We start from the raw sequence: 20,716 nt of genomic DNA on the forward strand, positions 1-20,716 counted from the left end.
TGAGCTGATGATGAGTGTTCTTTCTTCTTTCCCTGATCTCAGCCCCAGAGCTTTCTCCAGATTTGCTCAGCTTTCAGTCCAAAGCCTGCTTATTCCTATAAGAGGTATGTGCAAATGCCACTTCTTCCAGGAAGCACTCATGAGCCCCCCCAGATGGAAATGATCTTGCGAAATCCCCAAATACAGGCTACCTATATGGCTGTCATGACATGTCACAATCTCCACTCTGTTCTTCACGATGACTTCTTTCTTAAGAAAGAAGAACAGGACAGGCTTCCCGTTCATCTTTGCTGTCATGGCATCCCCTCTCTTTCCCACCAGTAGATTCACATTCAGTATCTGGACATAGGTGACAATAAATGCCTTCTGAACAAATGACACACACCAGAGGTAATCCACATAATCATAGGTCATTTATTTTTTTCCCTGAACTAGTACATAGATGGCTTCTCTTCACCTTTTGGGTTGATAATTTTCTCTAGGTTGCTGCTGATAATATGATAAAGCTCAGCCTGGAAGAAAGCCAGAAGGGTGGCAGTCAGGTTCTTGGCTTTCCCCCTATCCCCCTCAACCATCTCCCATAGGGGCTTATTCTATACTCACATAGAAGGCCCTCAGGTCCAGCACCATGGCCCTGAGCTCCCCATAGGCTGCTTCATCTCTCTCATGCACCAGGGCCCGGTAATCCATCTGGGATGTGGGAGGCAAAGCTGAGTCAGCCCCATGAGAGGTTGGGACATTAATCTGGTTTCCTCATATAGGGAATAGGTAACTTGAGGATGAGCCCCTTTTCAGCACCAAGAAATGGAATCCCACAGGATCAGCAGAGAATGGGGTCAAGGTTTTGGAATCCCAAATCAGTTTTTTGAGCCAATGCTCTTGGCTTAATATTTTCCATATTGGGAAGGTCAGAAAACAGACAAAGAAGACCTCTAGCCCCTCCTTCCTTGCCCCACCCCCAGCCAGCCTCAGCTAAAAGGCTGATGACTATCTACTCACTACATGAGTCTCCTTAGAGGCCTTGGCCACAGCATCCCCACGTTCTGAGAAGTACCTGCCAAAAGCAAGAGGATAAACACAAGAATGGGTAATGAGAGAGAACTCTTTCAGACCCTTTCCAGGGCTCCCCATTGTTCTGATAGGATTGCCCTGCTTTGGAAACCCCAAAGAAATGTCCCTGCAGCCACCCATGCTGGTCCTCCAGCTGCCCTCACTTGGAAATGGTTGTCTGGAAGGCTTCCACTTTGGTCTTGACTGCATTCACCCTCTCTAGCACCTTCTCCTGTGATTAAAAGAGAGAGAGAGAGAGAGAGAGAGAGAGAGAGAGATGGGAGGCAAGAAAAACACTTCGTCTCCTCCCTCCTTCACCCACCAACTTCCTCCTCCTCCCAGATCATAGCTAGTTCCTACCCCTCACTCCCTAAGTCTCTCCCTGCTCTCAATGTCCTCATACACCCTTTTCTTACCTGGATTGCCACCCCAAAGTCATTTCCATCCTCAATCTTGGGGATCAGGTGCTGGATCCATGTGATCACCTGAGTTATGATCATGTAGGAATCATTCAACAAACTTACTGGGTTTTTCCTTTTAGCTGCCACTTCCTAATAACTATATTTAATTGAGGACTTATTACTGTACCAGGCACTGCGCTATATAGATCTCATTTAATCTTTACAGCAACTTTTAAAGATACATGTTCTTACTATATTCAAAGGATGAAAAAAAACTGAGTCACAGAGTGTCCAAGAAACTTACCTAAGGTAACCAGCTAGGTAAGTATAGACTCAGGATTTGAGCCCAAGCGGTCTCTAGGACCTAGGCTTTTTTTTTTTTTTCTTCTTCTTTTTTTAAAGATTTTATTTATTTATTCATGAGAGACCCAAAGAGAGAAGCAGAGACATAGGCAGGGGGAGAAGCAGGCTCTCCGAGGGGAACCCGATACAGGACTTGATCCCAGGACCCCGGGATCACAACCTGAGCCAAAGGCAGACACTCAACCGCTGAGCCACCCAGGTGCCCCTAGGACCCAGGCTCTAAACCAACTCATGATGGCACAACACCTGCACTGTGTACCTAGTACAGAGGTGGGTTCTGACAATATGGAGGTGGACACAGCAGGCTCTGATTACAGGGATATCACTGTGAAATCAGAGGTCTAGCGGAATGAGAACCCAAGGTATCCAAACCCAAAGCCCAGAGGAAGTTTCCTATTTCAGAAACAGGTCCCTGAGTGAAAGACTTGCATCTCCAAAGGAGACGAGGGCCTGGCCTGGCTTGTCTTCCCTTTCTCCTTCTCCCAGTCCCCAGGCTTACCAGAATGCATTTTTCTTTGAGAGTCCAGACTTCTGGCTTAACCAGGGCAAGTAAGGCGAGAACCTTCTCATTTCCAGGGAGAAAGCCACACTTGGGAACTGTGAAAAAAAGGGCATTCAGGCCCCTTCTCATCTAGCAGTCAATGTGCCATCTCTTCTTCCCCAGCCACCCCTTCCTCTCTTACCTTCTTTCTTTTCCTGCTTATCTGTTTCCATCTAAGGTAAAAAAAAAAAGGGGGGGGGGGGGACAGTAGCTTCAGGAAAGTCTTGGGAGGTTGGAGGCCCATCATCTCCACCTGGTTTATAGTCTGAGCTTTGCATCCTAAGTGCCTCACCTCATCATCCTTGGGTGGAGGGTCTGGGATGGGGATGTCCAGCGGGGCCCGGAGAGAGGTCAGGTCAGCCACATTGAGGGAGTCCTCCTGCACAGAGCTCCTGTCAGTGGCGGCCCAGCCTATGCCTCTCATTCTGAGTCACAGCCTTCCCTCCAAGCAGCCCACCCACCCTCTGCCCAGGCTCAGGCCTCACACCATCCTAACGCTTCCAGTCCACTACTCATAACTGTTCTCTGCATGCTGAGCCCAGTTGTTAGCTAGAGGGGGTGGGTGGAGAGGAGAGAGGCCTTGGGATGGGGTGGGAGGAGTCCCCACCACTCACCTGCAAGAGTTGATTCAGGTGTATGATTTTCTGTGGCAAGAACCTGTAGAGGAACTCCTCTGCCTGTGGGTTACATTGCAAGGGTGGGAAATCTCGGAAGATGCTCCAGAGGTGTCTGAGAAGTAGGACTGGAAGGGTCCTCGTAAATCACTGACTCTAATACTTACAAATAAGGAAATGAAGCCATGAGAAGTGAAGGGACTTGCCCAAGCTGGGAAGTGGCAGACCAAGGTTAGGACTTTGGGGCCACACCTTTTCACTCCACACCAAAAGAGGGGAGAGGAAGTGGCAGAGGTAGAGAGAATATTAAAAGGAGTCAAACTAAAGGTAGAGATCAATAATTAGGAGCCTTGGGTGAAGGTTTGATAAGGGAAGTAGGGCCCAGGATGGATTTGGGGGTCACTCTGAGAGGTTTCTGCCCTCAAGTACTAGTCTAAGATTCCGAGTCAAATCGCTTGAATCTAGAAGACTTACCTCCTGGAAAAGATTTTGCCTGAAGACATCCACCTGCACAGAGAGCAGTACCCGGATGTTGGTTAAGGGTCTCAGTTGTCAAGAGTGAGATCCCACTCACAAACGGATGCCCTCCAACTTGGCTCAGGCCCTCCCTACCACAAGCCAGATCTCCCTGGAAGCCCAGGCTCAGTGCAGAGACCGGCCAGAAGGCAAGAATCTGGGGATCCCCGCCGGGAGAAGTGAAAGCACTAAGGAGAGGTCGAGTTCTCTGGCCCGGCCTTGGTCCCCTGGAGTACCCAGCCTGGCCTCCATCCAGGAGGGCTCCCCGGCCCTTTCCTGGCCTCCCGATCCCCCATTACCTGTTTGCGGGCTTCCCCGCTCAGGCGCAGCGCACAAGGCTTGGCCATGCTGCTCCGGTTGCAAGATCTTGGGTCTCCAGGCTCGCCGCCGGCCTTTCGCTTTCACTCCACAAGTCCAGGCCCGCCCCCCTCAGCCCCGCCCCCTTCCTTCTTTTCCCCCTCCCTCTGGCAGGCCGCCAACGGCAGGCAGCCCCTCAGTCATTCTCCGCCAGCGGCGACTAGTAGAGGCGGCGCGGCCTTGGTCACAAGCCCAGGGGCTGTCCGAGGGAGGCGCTGGGATAACCCGGCCGGGGCTGCCCCTCGGAGAAGGGGAGGGGCTTCCAGGGGGAGGTAAAGGCGGTCACAGGAAAGTCCAGAGTTGGGGTGGGAGGGGCTGGAGAGTAGGGAAAGGGAGTGTTGAGTGGTGGGGCTCCCCCTAGGAGGCCCGACTGCAGGGAGGGGCCCGAGGGGGATCAGAGTGGCAGTGGGAGGGAGGGCCTGAGGCTGAGGAGGGCGAGGAGGGACGTGGAAGGGAGCAGTCTCAGGGAGTCCCTCCGGGAGGGCGCTCTGCCTTCTCAAGACCGACTAGGGAAGGGCCAGGACTCGCTTGAGTAGGGCCCAGACCGGCCAAAGCTGAGTCCCGGCAGAACGGGGCTTCCCCGGTGGGTACCGGCGCGAGGCCGACTGCTCTAGACAGAGGAGGCCCTGAGGGAAACGAGGGGACCCCGCGCCTGGGGCCGTCGGGCACCAAGGCGGGGCCGCGCCAGCTCGGCGTTCGCGGCCCAGGCGCTCTGGGGGCGGAGCCAGGGACCACTTGCCTCCTCATTGGCTGGGCCCCGGCTTCCCTCTTGGCCACGCCCCCTCGCTGCCCGACCCCCACCCTGTCCTAACCTTAAAGCCCTCCCCTTCCCCTGAAACTAGGTCGCAATCCCGCCCTCTTCGTTAGTACTTCCTGTTCCCGGCTAACACTGGCGCAGGGCCCGGGGCCGAGGAGTGACCGTGGCCCGGGTGACCTGGGGCGGCTTTGCCGACCGAGTCGGGCCGCGACGCCGGACACCGGGCGGGAGGGGTGGCGTTCAAGCCGCGCGCAGCCTGCGCCAGGTCCCGGCGGGCGACGCGGCTGGGGCTGACTCCTGTCTCAGGATGCCGGGGGAGGAGGAGCGGGCCTTCCTGGCGGCCCGCGAGGAGCTGTCGAGCGCCCTGAGGAAGGATTCCGGGCAGGTGTTTTCCGTAGAGCAGCTCCGGCCGCTATTGGTCACATCCCTGCCGCCAGCGGCCCGCTACCTGCAGCTGGACGCCGCACGCCTGGTCCGCTGCAATGCTCATGGGGAGGTGAGGCCCGGCCCCGCTCGGGAGGAGGCCAGGGGAGCTGCGCCCAGGGTGGGACTCACAGCTCTCCGCTCTCTGACTGCTCCCAGCCCCGAAACTACCTCAACACCCTGTCCACGGCCCTGAACATCCTGGAGAAATATGGCCGCAACCTTCTCAGCCCTCAGCGGCCCCGGTATTGGCGCGGGGTCAAGTTCAATAACCCTGTCTTTCGCAGTACGGTGGATGCTGTGCAGGTGAAGCCCCTGGGCCCCTTATGGGAGAAGGGGACTTGGCCTGGGCTAGGGGGTTGGTTAGAAAGAGCCTGAGGCTGTGCTTAATGGGGAGGGGTCCAGCCCTTTTGAGAAGGGGGCTTGGTGGGTGACTGGTTTGAATATGCGGTAGGGGGGCCGGGACGTTCTGCGATTGTATGGCTACACAGAGGAGCAGCCAGATGGGTTGAGTTTCCCTGAGGGGCAGGAGGAGCCAGATGAGCACCAAGTAGCTACAGTCACACTAGAAGTACTGCTGCTTCGGACAGAGCTCAGCCTGCTGTTACAGGTGAGATGTTGAAGTGTCTCTAGTCCTGAGGACTTAAATACCAGATCTGGGGAGCCCACCCTCACTCCCAGAGGCAGTCTGGGGCCCTTCATGCTGCTGAACCATGGGCATAGTCCCCATAGCAACCTGGGAACTCCCATACTCTTCTTCCTGTGGATGTTGAGAAACCAGGGCTTTGAGGGAGGGCCTTGTCCTAGGGTTCCAAGTAGGAATGCTTCATACCTTGTTTGCAGAATACTCACCCAAGACAACAAGCACTGGAGCAGCTGCTGGAAGACAAGGTTGAGGATGATGTAAGGAAGGTAGAGATGGGGCTTTAAGACCTTATGACCAAAGGGGAAAGGGGTTTTGGGACACACAGTTGCCCTGCCCTTTTTTTTCTCAGATACTGCAGCTCTCAGAGTTTGCCCCCTTACTGAGAGAGATTGCTCCTGGCCCCCTCACCACACCCTCTGCCCCAGGTATCGTTGGTCCTATGAAGGGGGGTGGGAGCGGTTTCTAATAGACTATATTGATGGAAATTTGAGGCCCTCCTCTGTTTATCTTCTTTGCCCTTTAAAAGAGATTAAAATTGTTTCCTTGGGTCTGGATATGTTGAAAAGTAGTCTGATTTGTTCCCTTTCACAGCAAATTCAGATGTAACTTGATCTTTTTCAGAAAGATGTTCAGTTTTTCTTTCTCCTATTCTCCAGGCTCCACTCCTGGTCCCTGCTTCCTCTGTGGTTCTGCCCCAGGCACACTGCACTGTTCAACCTGTAAACAGGCCTTGTGTCCAGCTTGTGATCGCCTATTCCATGGACACCCGTCCCGTGCCCATCACCTCCGTCAGACCCTGCCGGGGGGCTCCCAAACCACCCACCTGACTCCCAGGTGAGAGATCTTCTCTTCTGGATAGGAGTGAAGTTGAGAGAATTTAAGAGTTACATATATATCTACTATACGTCAGTTTCTACGTTAAAGACCTTAATAGAAGGCAAGCAGCCAGTTACTGCCCTCCAAGAGGTCACAGAGGTACATATCAAGCAAGTAGCAGTCACAGCAAGATAGGTTATTATGTTGTGCAAATAAGATAGGAAGAGGAGGAACCTAGCCTAAAAGACTAGCTCAATCAGTAGGATTTCTAAGCACCTAGTATGGGTCAGGCCCCAAGTTAGGAATATCCATCAGCAAGATACGAGCTTTAAGTTATAATTTAAGTGTTGAATAGGCTGTGGGTATGGAGTGTTCCAGACAAAACAGCATGTGCAAGGGACAGGGTCTGTGTTGTCCCACAGAGAACGAGGGATGCCCGGGAAAGAGGGACCCAGGCACCAGGGCCCCTCAGCAGACCACCTCTGCTTTTTCATTACAGCTTACCTGCCTTAGCTCCACTGCGGCCTCAGTCAGCATCCCTGCTGGCCCTGGGAGACAGCTCTCTTGTGCTTCCCCTGAAAGCTTCCCCTGATCCTGCAAATGCCCGTCTGCCCTGGCACTGTGCTGCCTGTGCCATGTTAAATGAATCTTGGGCAGTGCTCTGTGTGGCCTGTGATCGGCCCCGAGGCTGTAAGGGGTTGGGGCTGGGGATTGAGGGTTCCCAAGGAACTGGGGGCCTAGAACCTGAGCTTGCACGGGGTCGCTGGGCCTGCCAGAGCTGCACCTTTGAGAATGAGGCAGCAGCTGTGCTGTGTGCCATCTGTGAGCGACCTCGGCTGGCTCAGCCTCCTAGCTTGGTGGTGGATTCTCGGGATACTGGCATTTGCCTGCAGCCCCTTCAGGTAACCTACTCCTTACAGCTCTTTCTTTGCACCTGTCACCACCCAGGCCATTCTCTATTTCCTCCTCTCCTGTTTTCTTGAGTTCCTCTGTGTCTTTCCCCCCAGCTCCCTACATTTGGGCCTCAGCCAGCCTTCAATTGGGTAATACTTTTTGCCTTCCCAGCAGGGGGATACTTTGCTCTCCTCTGCCCAGCCTCCAGTCTGGTACTGTATTCACTGTACCTTCTGCAACTCGGGCCCTGGCTGGGTGTGTGCTATGTGCAACCGGACCAGCAGCCCCATCCTGGTACAGCAGGCCCCCCAGCTCCATGCCAGCTCTTTGGAAGAGCGACTTCCTGAGCCACGGCCTCCACGGTGCCTCAGTGCCCCCCTGCCCGGTTACTGTGGGGACCCTGAGAAGCAGCGCCAGGACAAGATGCGGGAGGAAGGTCTCCAACTAGTGATGAAGATCCGGGTGAGGATTTAGGCCTGGAATGAGGTAGGGTTGAGCTAGTAGGGGAAGGGAAAAGCTACAGTGGATTAATACAAGTTCTTGCAAAACTTGCTGTTGTTAGCAGCAGCTGCCTCTTACTGAACACTTCTCACATGACAAATATCATACCATGTACTGCTGACATGATCGCTGTCAGCATTGTGGTTCGGGCTGAGGGTGGCTGGAGGGTGTCCTTCCTGATGGGCCATCTGTCCGGGTGGGACTGTGCCTTAGGAAGGGGAAGCTGCAGGTGCCTGTCCAGAGGAGGTCTTCTCAGCTCTACAGTACTCAGGCACTGAGGTGCCCCTGCAATGGTTGCGCTCGGAGCTGCCCTACGTGCTGGAAATGGTGGCCGAGCTGGCAGGACAGCAGGACCCGGGGCTGGGTGCCTTTTCCTGTCAGGAGGCCCGGAAAGCCTGGCTGGACCGTCATGGCAATCTTGATGAAGCTGTGGAAGAGTGTGTGAGGGCCCGGCGGAGGAAGGTACCCGCTATGCTGGCAGGAGGGTGGACAGGGTTGAGGACTATGGGTCTCAGAACCTCTCACACTCTTTTCCTTGCCATCTCCCTCTTCACTCCTCTCTACCCACAACTCGCAGGTGCAGGAACTCCGGTCCCTGGGCTTTGGGCCCGAGGAGGGGTCTCTTCAAGCATTGTTCCAACATGGTGGTGATGTGGCACGGGCCCTGACAGAACTACAGCGCCAGCGCCTAGAGCCCTTCCATCAGCGCCTCTGGGACAAGGGCCTTGATCCCACTCCTTCCTGGGATGGGCCAGATAAGCAGGTACTAGGAGGAGAATCCACTTGGAAGAGCAGGGGGAAGGGTGAGGGTAGGATTCTTGGGGTCTGACAGCCACTTCTTCCTCCTGTACTCGAATCACATTGTAGAGTCTGGTCAGACGGCTTTTGGCAGTCTACGCCCTCCCCAGCTGGGGCCGAGCAGAGCTGGCACTGTCACTGCTGCAGGAGACACCCAGGAATTATGAGCTGGGAGATGTGGTGGAAGCTGTGAGGCACAGCCAGGACCGGGCCTTCCTGCGCCGCTTGCTTGCCCAGGAGTGTGCCGTGTGTGGCTGGGCCCTGCCCCGCAACCGGGTAAGCACATCCATCCCCTACTGTGTCTGGCCTTAGAATGACACTGTTCCCTTTGCACCCTGCTCCATGTCAGCCCCTGTCTCTGGCCCTGTCTTCTACTCTGCAGTTGCCCATGTGCTCCTGATGGCATCTAGAAAGGGAGGGGCAGGAATAAACCACCTCCTGGCCCCCACTATTATTTTTTTTAGGGGGTTTATTTATTCATGAGAGACATAGAGAGGCAGAGACACAGGCAGAGGGAGAAGTAGGCTCCCTGCGGGGAGCCCGATGTGGGACTTGATCCCAGGACCCCGGGATAATGACCTGAGCCAAAGGCAGATGCTCAACTGCAGAGCCACCCAGGTGTCCCTGGCCACCATTATTTTTACTGTGCCACCATGAAGCATTTCAAACACAAAATGTAGGATTTCTTCCTCCATGCCCCCCCAATGTATTCATCACCATGCTTCTGCAGTTATCAATATGTCGCCAATCTTTATTCCATCTACACACGCAAAATTGTTTTCTTTTTTTTTTTTTTCCAAAATTATTTTCAAGCGGGCAGCCTGGGTGGCTCAGCAGTTTAGCGCCTCCTTTGGCCCAGGGCGTGATCCTGGAGACCCGGGATCGAGTCCCACATTGGGCTCCCTGCATGGAGCCTGCTTCTCCCTCTGCCTGTGCCTCTGCTTCTCTCTGTGTCTTTCATGATTAAATAAATAAAATCTTTAAAAAAATATATTTTCAAAGCAAATCTTAGGCATCCTCTAGTCAACATGTAAATATTTCAGGCTGTATCTCTGAAAGGTAGAAGTTTTTGAAAACACAGCCACAAATATCATTGGCACAACAAAAAAATTACCAGTAATTCTTTAATTTCATCATCAAATAAGTGGTTGGTCGGAGCAGACCACTGCTTACTCTAGGCCAGAAGGGCAGTGTGTGGGCCAGATACAGTCGAATTTAGTTAGGCTGGCTCTGTTTGTTTTTTGTTTTTAATTTTTATTTTGTTATGTTTTAATTTTTATTTTAGAATAATTGTAGATTCTCAGGAAGTTGTAAAAATAGTATAGAGTCTTGAGTGCTCTTTACCCCCCCCTTCTCCCATTGGTGACATCTTCTGTAATTACTGTACAATATCAAGACCAGGAAGTAAACACTGGTACCACATGAGCTAGACTGCAGACCTTGTTCATTTTTCACACGGATGAGTGTGTGGCTCTGTGCCTTTTTTTTTTTTTTTTTAAGATTTTATTTATTTATTCATGAGAGACACAGAGAGAGAGGCAGAGACACAGGCAGAGGGAGAAGCAGGCTCCATACAAGGACCCATCATGGAACTCGATCCCAGGACCCTAGGATCACGCCCCAGGCCGAAGGCAGGCGCCAAACCGCTGAGCCACCCAGAGATCCCGCTCTGTGCTATTTTATTCTGCTTATAGGTTCATGTCACCACCAAGATATAGATTGTTCCACCACCGTTAAAGTAACCCTCTTGTACAACCCCTCTATGGCTGCAGCTTTCTTCCCTTCTTCCTGTCACCTGACAACAACCAGTCTGTTCTCCATTTCTAGTTTTGTCCATTCAGACATATTGTTTGTTTGCTTTCCATTAACATGAATGCCTCTGGAGGGCACTCTTCCATTTCCTTGAGGCCTCAGGATTGTCTGTTTTCTTCCATCACAGTCTTCAGACATTCAGATTGCCTGCTAAGCACTTATTGGAGGTTGCCACATTGGCCAGTTGTTAATCAGACCCTGGTTTCCAGTAGACACCTGGCTGCTGCCCCTTCCCCACTGCTGGCAGCTGTGGCTTCAGACCCCCTCCTCCCCCTGCCTCCTCCTACAGATGCAGGCCCTGACTTCCTGTGAGTGCACCATCTGTCCCGACTGCTTCCGCCAGCACTTCACCATCGCCCTGAAGGAGAAACACATCACAGACATGGTGTGCCCCGCCTGTGGCCGCCCTGACCTCACCGATGACACGCAGTTGCTCAGCTACTTTTCTACACTTGACATCCAGGTACTGCAGTCCCTAAGACTCCGGGTGCCCTGGCTTTGAACAGGAACCCTGCCCACCCACCACTTCTGCATCCTGTCCCCAGCTTCGGGAGAGCCTGGAGCCAGATGCCTATGCACTGTTTCACAAGAAGCTGACTGAGGGTGTGCTCATGCGGGACCCCAAATTCTTGTGGTGTGCCCAAGTAAGTGGCCTGCCCAGGGGAGCTGACTGGAGGGGGCAGGGAGGAGGGCAGGGGGCCAGATCAGGCCTCAGGTAGCTTTATACTCTTGTACCCACAGTGCTCCTTTGGCTTCATATATGAACGGGAGCAGCTGGAGGCAACATGTCCCCAGTGTCACCAGACCTTCTGTGTGCGCTGTAAGCGCCAGGTGAGGCCCATTCATCCTTTCAGAGTAACTTGTCAGACTCGGGGTATGCTGAAGCATGGAACAGATGTGAGCTCTGGGGTCAAAGAGCTCACAGTAGTCAGGAAAGGAGGGAGAGAGGGAGGGAGGGTGAAAGGTAAGGTGAGGAGGAAGAGTGGGGAAGGAAGGCAAGAAAGGCAGTGAGGGAGAGAGAGAGCCTGAGTACACATAGCATAAGTTCTATAATGAAAACAGGAATCTCAGATTAGGAATAACAGAATACACCTACTTAGGATGGAAAGGTCAGACAAGTCTTCTCTAAAACGGTTTAATTTAAGCTCAGGCCTGAAAGTTAAGAAGAAGCCAACTATGCAAAGGATATTCGGGACAGAAAGAACAACACGTGGAAAGTCCAAAGTCAGAAAAAGTGTTGTGTGGCTGGAGCCCCAAGAGCAAGGGTGAGAGTGGCAGGCGGTTGGAGAGGAGCTAGCTGCCAGATCAGGAAAGGCTGTGAGGCCAAGTGAGGCAGGTATTTGCCTTTTATTCTAAGACTAACCAAGGGGTGATACTATCTCATTTGCCTTTTAAAAAGTTTGCCATTTAAAAAAATAAAAAATAAAAAATAAAATAAAAAGTTTGCCATTTGATTGCTCACTTTGACGGCACATATTCTAAAAAGTTTAACTTCTAATGCCAAAAAGTTACATCTGTGTTACAAAACACAATAATAAAATGACCACCCAAGACCCTATCACTGAATCTCAGATCTAGAACACTGCCATACTGTTGAAGCTGCCTGCCTTATGCTCTCCAAGGCACTATGGCCACAGGCGAGCAGGAGTGGAGGTAGAGACACCAGTAACCGAGGCAAGACCTGACCTGGCCTGGAGTAGGGTGGCCACAGCAGGGATGAAGGAAAAGGGGACAGGGCTGAGGTGGGTTTAGGGGGGTGGAAATACAACCTGCCGGTGAATGTGTGCTAGTACAAAGAGGTGAAAGAACCAAGCCTGGCCCCTCAGTTTAAGACTGGAGCAAACAGTGAATGACAGTGCTGTAAAGTAAAGCCAGGGCCCACAAGGTATGAGAGGCGGGGTCCTTGGGAAGGGCCCAGGGAGGAGCTTTCATGCGAAACTTGCTTTCCCTCCTGCAGTGGGAGGAGCAGCACCGAGGCCGGAGCTGTGAGGATTTCCAGAACTGGAAACGCAACAATGACCCCGAATACCAGGCCCAGGGCCTAGCCCTGTATCTTCAGGAGAATGGCATCGGTAAGGATGTGCCACTGGGCCTGTCTGCCCAGTCATTTGTTACTGCCAGAGGCTCTCTTCCCAAAGGCCTTCAGGAGCAGTGGCAGCACCAGCCCTGACCTGCTGTTCCTTACAGACTGCCCCAAGTGCAAGTTCTCGTATGCACTGGCCCGAGGAGGCTGCATGCACTTTCACTGCACCCAATGCCGCCACCAGTTCTGCAGCGGCTGCTACAATGCCTTTTACGCCAAGAATGTGAGCCTGGAGGAGAGGATGGAAGGGATTGGGGGGCGGGGGAGGGATGCTGCCATTGGGTGTGAGGGGCAAAGGCACTAAGGAGTAGCCTAGGGGAAGAAAAGGGGAGGCCAGTGGGGGTGTAAAGCACCTCTCTCTGTTCCCTCTCCCCTTCTGCTTGCCTGCTTGCCTCCAATGTCTCCATCTTCCCCCCCTCTTCCCTACACCCCTCATACAGGGGTTCTGAGAAGCCAGGACCCCAACCGTCTCCAACTTCCCCTCTCCCATATGGGTTTCCGCCAGAAATGTCCAGACCCTAACTGCAGGGTGAAAAAGTCCCTGCATGGCCACCACCCACGAGACTGCCTCTTTTACCTGCGGGACTGGACTGCTCTCCGGCTCCAGAAGCTGCTACAGGTCAGGGGTGGCCAGCCACGCTGGGTTTGCAGATTGCCCAGGGTAGAAGGCCAAGCACAGGGTGGCAAGAAAGGGAAGGCTCTGGGCTGGGCAATTCAGTAGGCTGGCATCAAGGGGAACCTAACGCCCAACCATCTGCCCCTCCTCAGGACAATAATGTCATGTTCAACACAGAACCCCCAGCAGGGGCCCGGGCAGTTCCTGGCGGTGAGTGTCTGAACAGGCCTCAGAGAAGGGGGTGAGGGCGGGCTCCCACTGTGTTGTGGGTAAAGGGGAGGCTTGGGTCCATGCTCAGAGCTTGGCCTGTGCCCACTTGTGGCTTCTTGGCAGGTTAATTTCACTGGGTCTGGTTTCTCCGTCTGTGACATGGGAGTAAGACCCCTACTTTGTAGCTCGGCTGTTTACTTGAGGCCATATTCAAGCACTTGGCACTTAATCCTGATTTTCTTCTCCCATTCCCAAAGGATAATGATTCATTAGTTAACTCAAGGAATATTTAATGAGACTCAGGAGTTGCACTGTTTTAGATTCCATGAGGGCAACAGAAAGATGTTACACCCCACCCCTTATTACCATAAGATAAGGCCTTCACAGCATGAGTTAACCAGGCACAAAGGATCATAGTCCAGAGTTGTCTTGAGAGTATGTGACAATAAAAAAAGAGGGTACATGATTATGGACCAAAACCAAGCTTGGATAAAAGCAGGGCCTCTGCTTCTGTGTCAGAGTTGGTCTCCCATGATGGTGTCTCTAAGTACCCACTCCTCTCTGACCCCAACACCATTAGAGCAGTCCCCTCCCTGAAGCCTGTCTCCCATGCCTCATACCCCTCTTCTCTGGGGGCTTTGTGGTCAGTCACCTCCTCCCAATACAAGGGTCCCTTCCTTCCCTTATCCTTAGGTGGCTGCCGAGTGATGGAGCAGAAGGAAGTCCCTAATGGGTTCCGGGATGAAGCTTGTGGCAAGGAGACTCCAGCTGGCCATGCTGGCCTCTGCCAGTGAGTGTCAGGCACGGCATGGAGTTGGGGGCAGGAGGATACACCTGGGTAGTCAAGGGGATCTCTGGCTGTAGTAGGTCCTACAGGGGAAGTAAGAGAGGGTCTCTCTGGGCAAGGGCGTGGCTAGGTAGTAGCCAGCAGTGCACACAGGGAGATAGTACCCACCACTACAAGTGGCAAGAGTCCCCGGTCCTGTTTGTCTGAGTACACCAGTGCCCAGCAAGGTGTGGGGCACACTTGGTTAACATTAGCCAAATAAGGGACCCCTGGGTCACTCAGCAGTTGAGCATCTGCCTTCAGCCCAGGGTGTGATCCCGGAGTTCCAGGGTCGAGTCCCCCATTGGGCTCCTTGCATGGAGCCTGCTTCTCCCTCTGCCTGTGTCTCTGCCTCTCTCTCTGCATCTCTCATGAATAAAAAAAATATATATATATATAACATATATAATAAATATATTATATATATATATATTAGCCAAACAGAAGAACAAATACTCCACCCTGTCATCTCTGCAGGGCACACTACAAAGAGTATCTTGTGAGCCTCATCAACGCGCACTCACTGGACCCAGCCACCCTATATGAGGTGGAGGAGCTGGAGACGGCTGCTGAGCGCTACCTGCACGTGCGCCCTCAGCCAGTGGCAGGGGAGGATGCCCCTGCCTACCATGCCCGCTTGTTACAGGTACAGCCTCCCTCCCCCCAGCCTCGCCTTTGACCCACACTCTACAAGTCTTCTGTCCAGCCTGCATCTGAGCTCTGGGCTTCCAGTGTTATCATTTTCTCTCTCCTCCTGCAGAAGCTGATGGAAGAGGTGCCCTTGGGACAGAGTATCCCTCGCAGGAGGAAGTAGTGGGGTGGAGGGGGGCAAGGATCCTCATGAGTGTCTCAAGGCCGAACCTCCTCAGGAACAGCTCCAGCACCAATAAAGAGGCATCTCCTTGCCCAGGCTTTTTGGTGGTCTTCTTCTGCCCCACCATCTGGGGCACCAGGGAAAGGGGGTGAACAGAGAGCTTTGCTGAAAGGGCCGCCTGCAGCCCACCACAGGACCCTCCTTGGACTCAGGGCCAGGAAGGAATTGACACCATGGATGGCCAAGGAGGCTGTCCCCAGCCAGCCACCCGGCCTGGGCTTTCTCCTCCCCAGCGTCCTTTGTTCCTTCATGGAATCCAGCTGATATTTGAGGTCACCTGCCAGGCACCAGGCAGGCACGAGGGGGTAAACACAGATGCACGGGTGGTAGAGGGCTAGCCAGAGGCCTCCCGCCAGACTCCAGAATCCTGGCCTCCCTGGGAAGCGGCAGCGGCTGGCAATCAGGGGGGTCTACGGGAGCGGTGGGGGCCCTCGGATGCTGCCGCCCCCTGGTGGCGCGCGGTTGCCCTGCAGCTCGGACCACGTGATTTCTGAGAAGCGGCGGCGCCTGGAGAACTGAAACTTAGGGTGGGGACTGTAGGAAGGGGCGGAGAGATCTGGAGGGTGCCGGGCCGAGGGCAGCTTGCATCTTGGGACAGCCAGCTGGCCGCGCAGGTAAGACCCGCCGAGAGTGGAGGTCAGCCCGGGTCTAGAGCTGGAAGGCCCGTCCGGATTAGAGTTGGGAGTGGGGTCTCCTGGGGCCCCTCTGTGAAACAGGAATCTACAGATGGCCTGTGAGCCGGGGCCGGGGCGGGGGGTGGGGGGTGGGAGTTGGCCTGAGTGAGAGGCTGACCAGGGGTCAGGGGCCCCAGCCCTAGAAGTAAAGGGCAGGAAGCCCTGCTGCTAGATTGTTCAGAGGCCCAGCTCTGGCTGCCCGTTTGTTTTCCTGCCTTCTGGCCCTGCCCACTTCCGCCGCAGCCCTGCCCCACCTACCTATAGGGGAAGGGTGGGGGTCAAGGACCAGGTTGTTGGGGGGTAGTGGGTGAGGGGCCATTGAGGCAGGCATCTCAGAAGCGTATACTGCCACTGCAGATGCTTGGGCTAGAGACCGGGCCGGTCCCCACGAGCCACACCAAGAGAGTTCTCTGCCACACAACAGATTTCCCCAGAAAGTCTTAAAACTAGTACCAGTGTGTAGAGTTTCCTCCCAGATGTCACAGCCTGGGAGGTTAAAAGAGATGTGTCTTTTGTTGTTTTGTTTTGTTTTGTTTGTCATTACTAGTGAAGGGACAAACCTCACCATTCAGCCTCAGAATTTTTGAGAAAGGTCTACAGGCAAAAGATAGATGGGATTCCGGGGTCCCTTGCCAGAATCCAACCCCGGTGGTAAGGATCTTGGCAGACGTCCCCTCCCAAAGCGTCAGTCCCACTGATGCCACCTGCCACTCTTGTCCCTAGGATGGCTTCAGGCAGGGCACGCTCCACCCGAAAGCTGCGGAACTGGGTGGTGGAGCAGGTGGAGAGCGGGCAGTTCCCAGGGGTGTGCTGGGACGACGCAGCCAAGACCATGTTCCGGATCCCCTGGAAGCATGCGGGCAAACAGGACTTCCGTGAGGACCAGGATGCCGCCTTCTTCAAGGTGACAGCGCGGAAACTGGAGCCTCCAAAGGAGGGGTGGGGTATACACTGAAGCTCTCACCCCCAAGGACTTGTGTCTGCCTGGGTTTCAGATAAAAGGGAGATGGGAGGGTAGAACCAGCTGCGTGATCATCACATCCCGTGCATGGCGAAAATGCCAACATTGTGAAGGATTTCAAGAGGGCAGTAGCGGAGCATAAACCTGAGCGCCGGCCCTTCTGTGCAGATGCTCAGGTGGCCCGTCTGCCTGGTGATGCTGGTGCAAGTAGGGGGTCAGCCGGGGTATGTAACATGCTGTCTCTGCTTGACTTCCTGTGTTTTGAAGGCGTGGGCCATATTTAAGGGGAAGTATAAGGAAGGGGACATGGAAGGCCCGGCTATCTGGAAGACTCGGCTGCGCTGTGCACTCAACAAGAGTCCTGAATTTGAGGAGGTGCCTGAGAACGGCCATAGGGACGGAGCTGAGCCCTACAAGGTGTATCGGCTGCTGCCCTCCGGGACTCTCCCCGGTGGGTGTCCCCTTGCCCCACCCCTCCTAGCAGCAGCAGACCTGCCTCTCTGCAGCCCCTCGCTGGGACCTCTGCCCCATCACTGTCCTTGGCGAGCTCTGCTAGCTTCTCCTTCCTGGGCCTGCCCATCCTTCCACGGCCTCCTGTCCTACCCTCTGTACCCACTTAAGGCTCTGCCATTTCTCCCCTTCCACAATATTCCACAGCCCAGCCTGGGACCCAGAAATCACCATCAAAGCGACATCACAGCTCTGTGTCCTCCGAAAGGGAGGAGGATGAGAGGACCGTGAAGAATGGTGCTCCCAGTCCCTCCTTGCTTGTGGACCCCTTCAGAAATGTAAGAGCAAGGGTAGGAAGGGGGGGGTGGCGCCTGAGGGCAGGGACCGTAACTAGGGGAGAGGTGGGCCAACCATAGATCCTGTGTCTGCAGGAGGAGGTGGGGGCCAATGGGGGAACGAGCCGTTCAAACTTTGGGAGTAGCAGCAACAGCAGCCCTGAGCCCCAGGAAGGTACCACGTCCCCCGCCTCTGTTCGTCCCCCCACACTGCACCCTCTGGCCCTTGGAGTCCCCAGTCCTACTCTGAGCGATGCACACCGCTGCTTCCCTTCTAGGCACAGGTACCGCTGAAGCCCCTTTCCAAGGAGATCAGGTGTCACTGGAGCTTCTGCCCCCTCCGGGCTCAGGTACGTGGCGTTTCTGACTCATTCCTGCGCCCTGTCCCCCCCGCCTGTCTCCCTGCGGACATGCATGCATCATTGTGTCTGGCAGGGCTCATAGCAGCCCGGGCCCACCTTGCCCAGACAGAGGCACTGGTTTCTAGGCAGGATACCTGGCCAGACTCCAAACACAGCTCAATTCTCAAAAATACCCTCTCTACACTCTGTTCCCAGGAAATCCACTTTGAGACATTAATTCTGGGGGTCAAGCAGAGACCCAGGCTCTGGGACCTAAACTGTAAGGCCCTGGGTGATAGGAAAGTCTGGCAGGAGGTCCCTAGGCTGGTGAGGGTGGCGATGGGGCAGATGAGGAGGTGGCCCCTGGCCTCAGAAGATGAAGCTGCTACCCCTGTCCTCCCTTGGCTTCTCTCGCTGGACCTCACGTTTCTCATCAGCAAAATGAGGGTGTGGGGTTCTCGAGGAGCCCCTCCATCCCCCAGGCCCTGGGGCTGACCAGGCGGACCCCTCAGGTGAAGCACAGGGGCAGCTGGTGGTTCTCTGTCCACAGACTACTCGCTGCTGCTCACCTTCATCTACAGTGGGCGCATGGTGGGCAAAGCCCAGGTGCAGAGCCTGGACTGCCGCCTTGTGGCCGAGCCCTCTGGCTCCCAGTGCGGGATGGAGCAGGTCGTCTTTCCCAAGCCTGACCCTCCAGAGCCCACCCAGCGCCTGCTGAGCCAGATCGAGAGGGGTGTCCTGGTAGCCAGCAACTCCCGGGGCCTCTTCGTGCAGCGCCTCTGCCCCATCCCCGTCTCCTGGAATGCACCCCAGGCCCCACCTGGCCCAGGCCCACATCTGCTGCCCAGCAATGAGTGTGTGGAGCTCTTCAGAACCACCCACTTCTGCAGAGGTGAGGCTGTTCCAGCTGAGCTGAGCCCCTGGCTCCTTGTAGCCCCGCCCTGGGACCTGATAGGCTCTGCCACCACCCTGTGTTTCTGCCAGTAGATCCCTCATCACAACTGATGTGTGGCACCCTGCCCTTGCACCGTGCACATCCTGTGGGGCCCTGTGCTCCGCCCTGGCAGCTGTCTGGCAGCCACCCTTCCCTAGTCCAGGCCTCGGAAGATGAGGCTCAGGTGGAGCTCAGCACACATGTCACGTCTCGGGGACTGCCCCCGCCTGGCAGCATGCAGTGATGGGAGGTGTGCCTGCTGGGCCTCTCCCGCACAGGCTCCCACACACACCCTCCCCCTATTCACCGGCCCTGCCACACTCCGGGCAGCTCCTCTGGTCATTCTTCTCCCATCCACTTCTGGAATTCTACTTCTGCCTCCCTTCACCTGTAAATCTGGCCAGGAGTGTAGGGGACACAGAACGGGAGAGTTCCAGGGCCGTGGGTGCCCTTGGGGGGGGGGGGGGGGGCGGTGAGCCAGCAACAGAGTGGGGCACCTCTGTGTCAAGCAGACCCGGCTGCCAGGAGGACTCTTAAGTTCTCCAGCAGAGAGCTTGCAGATCGTATAAAAATCAGTTACCTCAAAGTATTATTCGAGGAAGGGGCGCCCTTTGCTGTTTGCACATGGGAGTAGCAGCTTAGTTGCCACCGTTCCTCCTGGCATAAGGCAGCTGCCTCACAACCCTGCGGCTCCAGTTCTGGCCCCACAGCCATCCGTCTTTGTCCATGGTGGGCCCCTCTCGGTCCCCTCCCTGCCTGTGGCCCCTGTCTTCTCTTTCTTCTAGCCCTTAACCCTTTTTCCTTCATCAGACCTGGTCAGGTACTTCCAGGGCCTGGGTCCCCCACCTGAGTTCCAGGTGACACTGAATTTCTGGGAGGAGAGCCCCGGCCCCAGCCGTACCCCAAAGAGCCTCATCACGGTGCAGGTGAGTTCAGGGCAGGGGAAGAGTAGGCTAGCCTGCCCCTGGAGGGCGTGTGTTGGGGTGGTTCCAGCAGGAGACGGGGCCTGGGGGGAAGACCTCCTAGGGTAGTGTCTGCTCTTGGCTGTGCTCCTGACAAGCTCTCCCCCACCTTCTCTGGCACAGATGGAGCAGGCCTTTGCCCGACATTTACTGGAAGAGACTCCAGAGGAGCAGTCAGCTGCCGTGTCCCTGCTGCAGAGCCTGGGAGACCCTGCTTCCTCCTCTCCTCTCTCTTCCTCCTATCTGCTTTGAAAGAGACTCATTCTCCACGCTGTTGGCCTGCCTCCCTCGGTGACAGTTCTCCGTGGTTGTCTCTGACAGCTGCGTCCTTCAACTGCTTATGTACCCGGCTGGTGGAGAACTCAAGGATGATCTTTATACCCCCTGTTTTTTGTTTTTGTTTGTTTGTTTTTGTTTTTTTGAGATACACCTTTCATTTCTGAGGAACTGACCTGGGAAAGTCCAAATGGTATGAACTCAGGGGACCTTTCCCTCTTCCCCCAGTCCTAAAGCCAAGCACTTTACATTTTCTTCTTAGATGTTCACTAGGGATTTAAAATAAAATTTTTTGAAAGAGGAGTCAGTATCTGCTTTGTTGGGATGAAAAGGTAGCAGGGGTCACAGGGAAGTGAAAGAGATGTAAGGTGAGAGTGAGTACTTGGGTTCTCTTCCTGCTGACCTCTCTGGGCCCTTTTCATCTCCTCCACCGGCAGGTTCTGGCTAGGACGCTGTCTGGGCTCTGTGGGTTCTGGGCCTGGGGAGAGGGGAGAGGTTAGCCACCCGGAAGAGCACAGCCTACAGCTGCTGTAGCCACCAACCTCACGCGGAAAAATCTGGGCTCTTCTCTTCTTGGCTAAGGCCTCCGATTCGGGCCTTACAACAGGCTTAGGGTTGGACTCTGGGCAGGAGTTCTAAATGAACAGGTGAACTTGGAAGTTGCCCTCAAATTCTGGGCTACAAG

General features: G+C 54.8%; 3 protein-coding genes across 9 annotated transcripts; 2 read left to right on the forward strand and 1 right to left on the reverse strand.

The window, feature by feature from the left end:
* Window positions 1-394: 394 nt before the first annotated feature.
* PSME2 (proteasome activator subunit 2) lies at window positions 395-4,523 on the reverse strand. Of its 4 annotated transcripts, none has more exons than XM_072838016.1 (11): window positions 3,785-4,523; window positions 3,444-3,476; window positions 2,970-3,032; window positions 2,648-2,734; window positions 2,498-2,528; window positions 2,314-2,411; window positions 1,467-1,535; window positions 1,215-1,282; window positions 1,000-1,054; window positions 604-690; window positions 395-512 (listed from the first exon to the last, which is right to left on the reverse strand). In XM_072838016.1, the coding sequence occupies exons 1-11, from the start codon at window positions 3,830-3,832 to the stop codon at window positions 432-434; spliced, it is 720 nt and encodes a 239-aa protein (XP_072694117.1). In that variant the 5' UTR covers window positions 3,833-4,523; the 3' UTR covers window positions 395-431. The 4 variants fall into 4 exon arrangements, with proteins under 4 accessions (XP_072694117.1, XP_072694120.1, XP_072694119.1 ...); XM_072838019.1 differs by having other exon boundaries at window positions 604-710; window positions 3,785-4,517; XM_072838018.1 differs by having other exon boundaries at window positions 604-752; window positions 3,785-4,517.
* A 163-nt stretch (window positions 4,524-4,686) lies between these two features.
* RNF31 (ring finger protein 31) lies at window positions 4,687-15,136 on the forward strand. 4 transcript variants are annotated; one of them, XM_072837986.1, is made up of 21 exons: window positions 4,687-5,095; window positions 5,182-5,328; window positions 5,477-5,632; window positions 5,866-5,925; window positions 6,018-6,093; window positions 6,325-6,502; window positions 6,984-7,386; window positions 7,550-7,840; window positions 8,093-8,341; window positions 8,457-8,642; window positions 8,747-8,953; window positions 10,779-10,952; window positions 11,035-11,133; window positions 11,231-11,320; window positions 12,447-12,561; window positions 12,677-12,795; window positions 13,078-13,191; window positions 13,341-13,398; window positions 14,092-14,188; window positions 14,702-14,870; window positions 14,985-15,136. In XM_072837986.1, the coding sequence occupies exons 1-21, from the start codon at window positions 4,907-4,909 to the stop codon at window positions 15,036-15,038; spliced, it is 3,231 nt and encodes a 1,076-aa protein (XP_072694087.1). In that variant the 5' UTR covers window positions 4,687-4,906; the 3' UTR covers window positions 15,039-15,136. The 4 variants fall into 4 exon arrangements, 3 of the variants coding, with proteins under 3 accessions (XP_072694087.1, XP_072694088.1, XP_072694086.1); XM_072837987.1 differs by having other exon boundaries at window positions 4,731-5,095; window positions 5,866-5,934; XR_012036324.1 differs by having other exon boundaries at window positions 4,740-5,095; window positions 5,866-5,934; window positions 13,013-13,191.
* Window positions 15,137-15,573: 437 nt separating this feature from the next.
* Window positions 15,574-20,334, forward strand: IRF9 (interferon regulatory factor 9). The gene is made up of 9 exons (XM_072838003.1): window positions 15,574-15,712; window positions 16,496-16,676; window positions 17,001-17,184; window positions 17,391-17,521; window positions 17,615-17,693; window positions 17,797-17,868; window positions 18,410-18,751; window positions 19,604-19,719; window positions 19,879-20,334. The coding sequence occupies exons 2-9, from the start codon at window positions 16,497-16,499 to the stop codon at window positions 20,005-20,007; spliced, it is 1,233 nt and encodes a 410-aa protein (XP_072694104.1). The 5' UTR covers window positions 15,574-15,712; window position 16,496; the 3' UTR covers window positions 20,008-20,334.
* Window positions 20,335-20,716: the final 382 nt, after the last annotated feature.

The sequence above is a fragment of the Canis lupus genome, chromosome 9, assembly GCF_048164855.1.
Source record: "Canis lupus baileyi chromosome 9, mCanLup2.hap1, whole genome shotgun sequence".
NCBI classification, from domain to species: domain Eukaryota; kingdom Metazoa; phylum Chordata; class Mammalia; order Carnivora; family Canidae; genus Canis; species Canis lupus.

Coding starts and splice junctions, on each gene's coding strand:
- RNF31 (XM_072837987.1), top strand. CDS start 4,907: ATGCCGGGGGAGGAGGAGCGGGCCTTCCTGGCGGCCCGCGAGGAGCTG. Junction 5,096..5,181: donor GCTGCAATGCTCATGGGGAG/GTGAGGCCCGGC, acceptor GACTGCTCCCAG/CCCCGAAACTACCTCAACAC. Junction 6,503..6,983: donor ACCACCCACCTGACTCCCAG/GTGAGAGATCTT, acceptor TTTTCATTACAG/CTTACCTGCCTTAGCTCCAC.
- IRF9 (XM_072838003.1), top strand. CDS start 16,497: ATGGCTTCAGGCAGGGCACGCTCCACCCGAAAGCTGCGGAACTGGGTG. Junction 17,869..18,409: donor TCTGCCCCCTCCGGGCTCAG/GTACGTGGCGTT, acceptor CTCTGTCCACAG/ACTACTCGCTGCTGCTCACC. Junction 18,752..19,603: donor AACCACCCACTTCTGCAGAG/GTGAGGCTGTTC, acceptor TTCCTTCATCAG/ACCTGGTCAGGTACTTCCAG.
- PSME2 (XM_072838016.1), bottom strand. CDS start 3,832: ATGGCCAAGCCTTGTGCGCTGCGCCTGAGCGGGGAAGCCCGCAAACAG. Junction 1,283..1,466: donor ACTTTGGGGTGGCAATCCAG/GTAAGAAAAGGG, acceptor TTTTAATCACAG/GAGAAGGTGCTAGAGAGGGT. Junction 691..999: donor CCTCTAAGGAGACTCATGTA/GTGAGTAGATAG, acceptor CCCACATCCCAG/ATGGATTACCGGGCCCTGGT.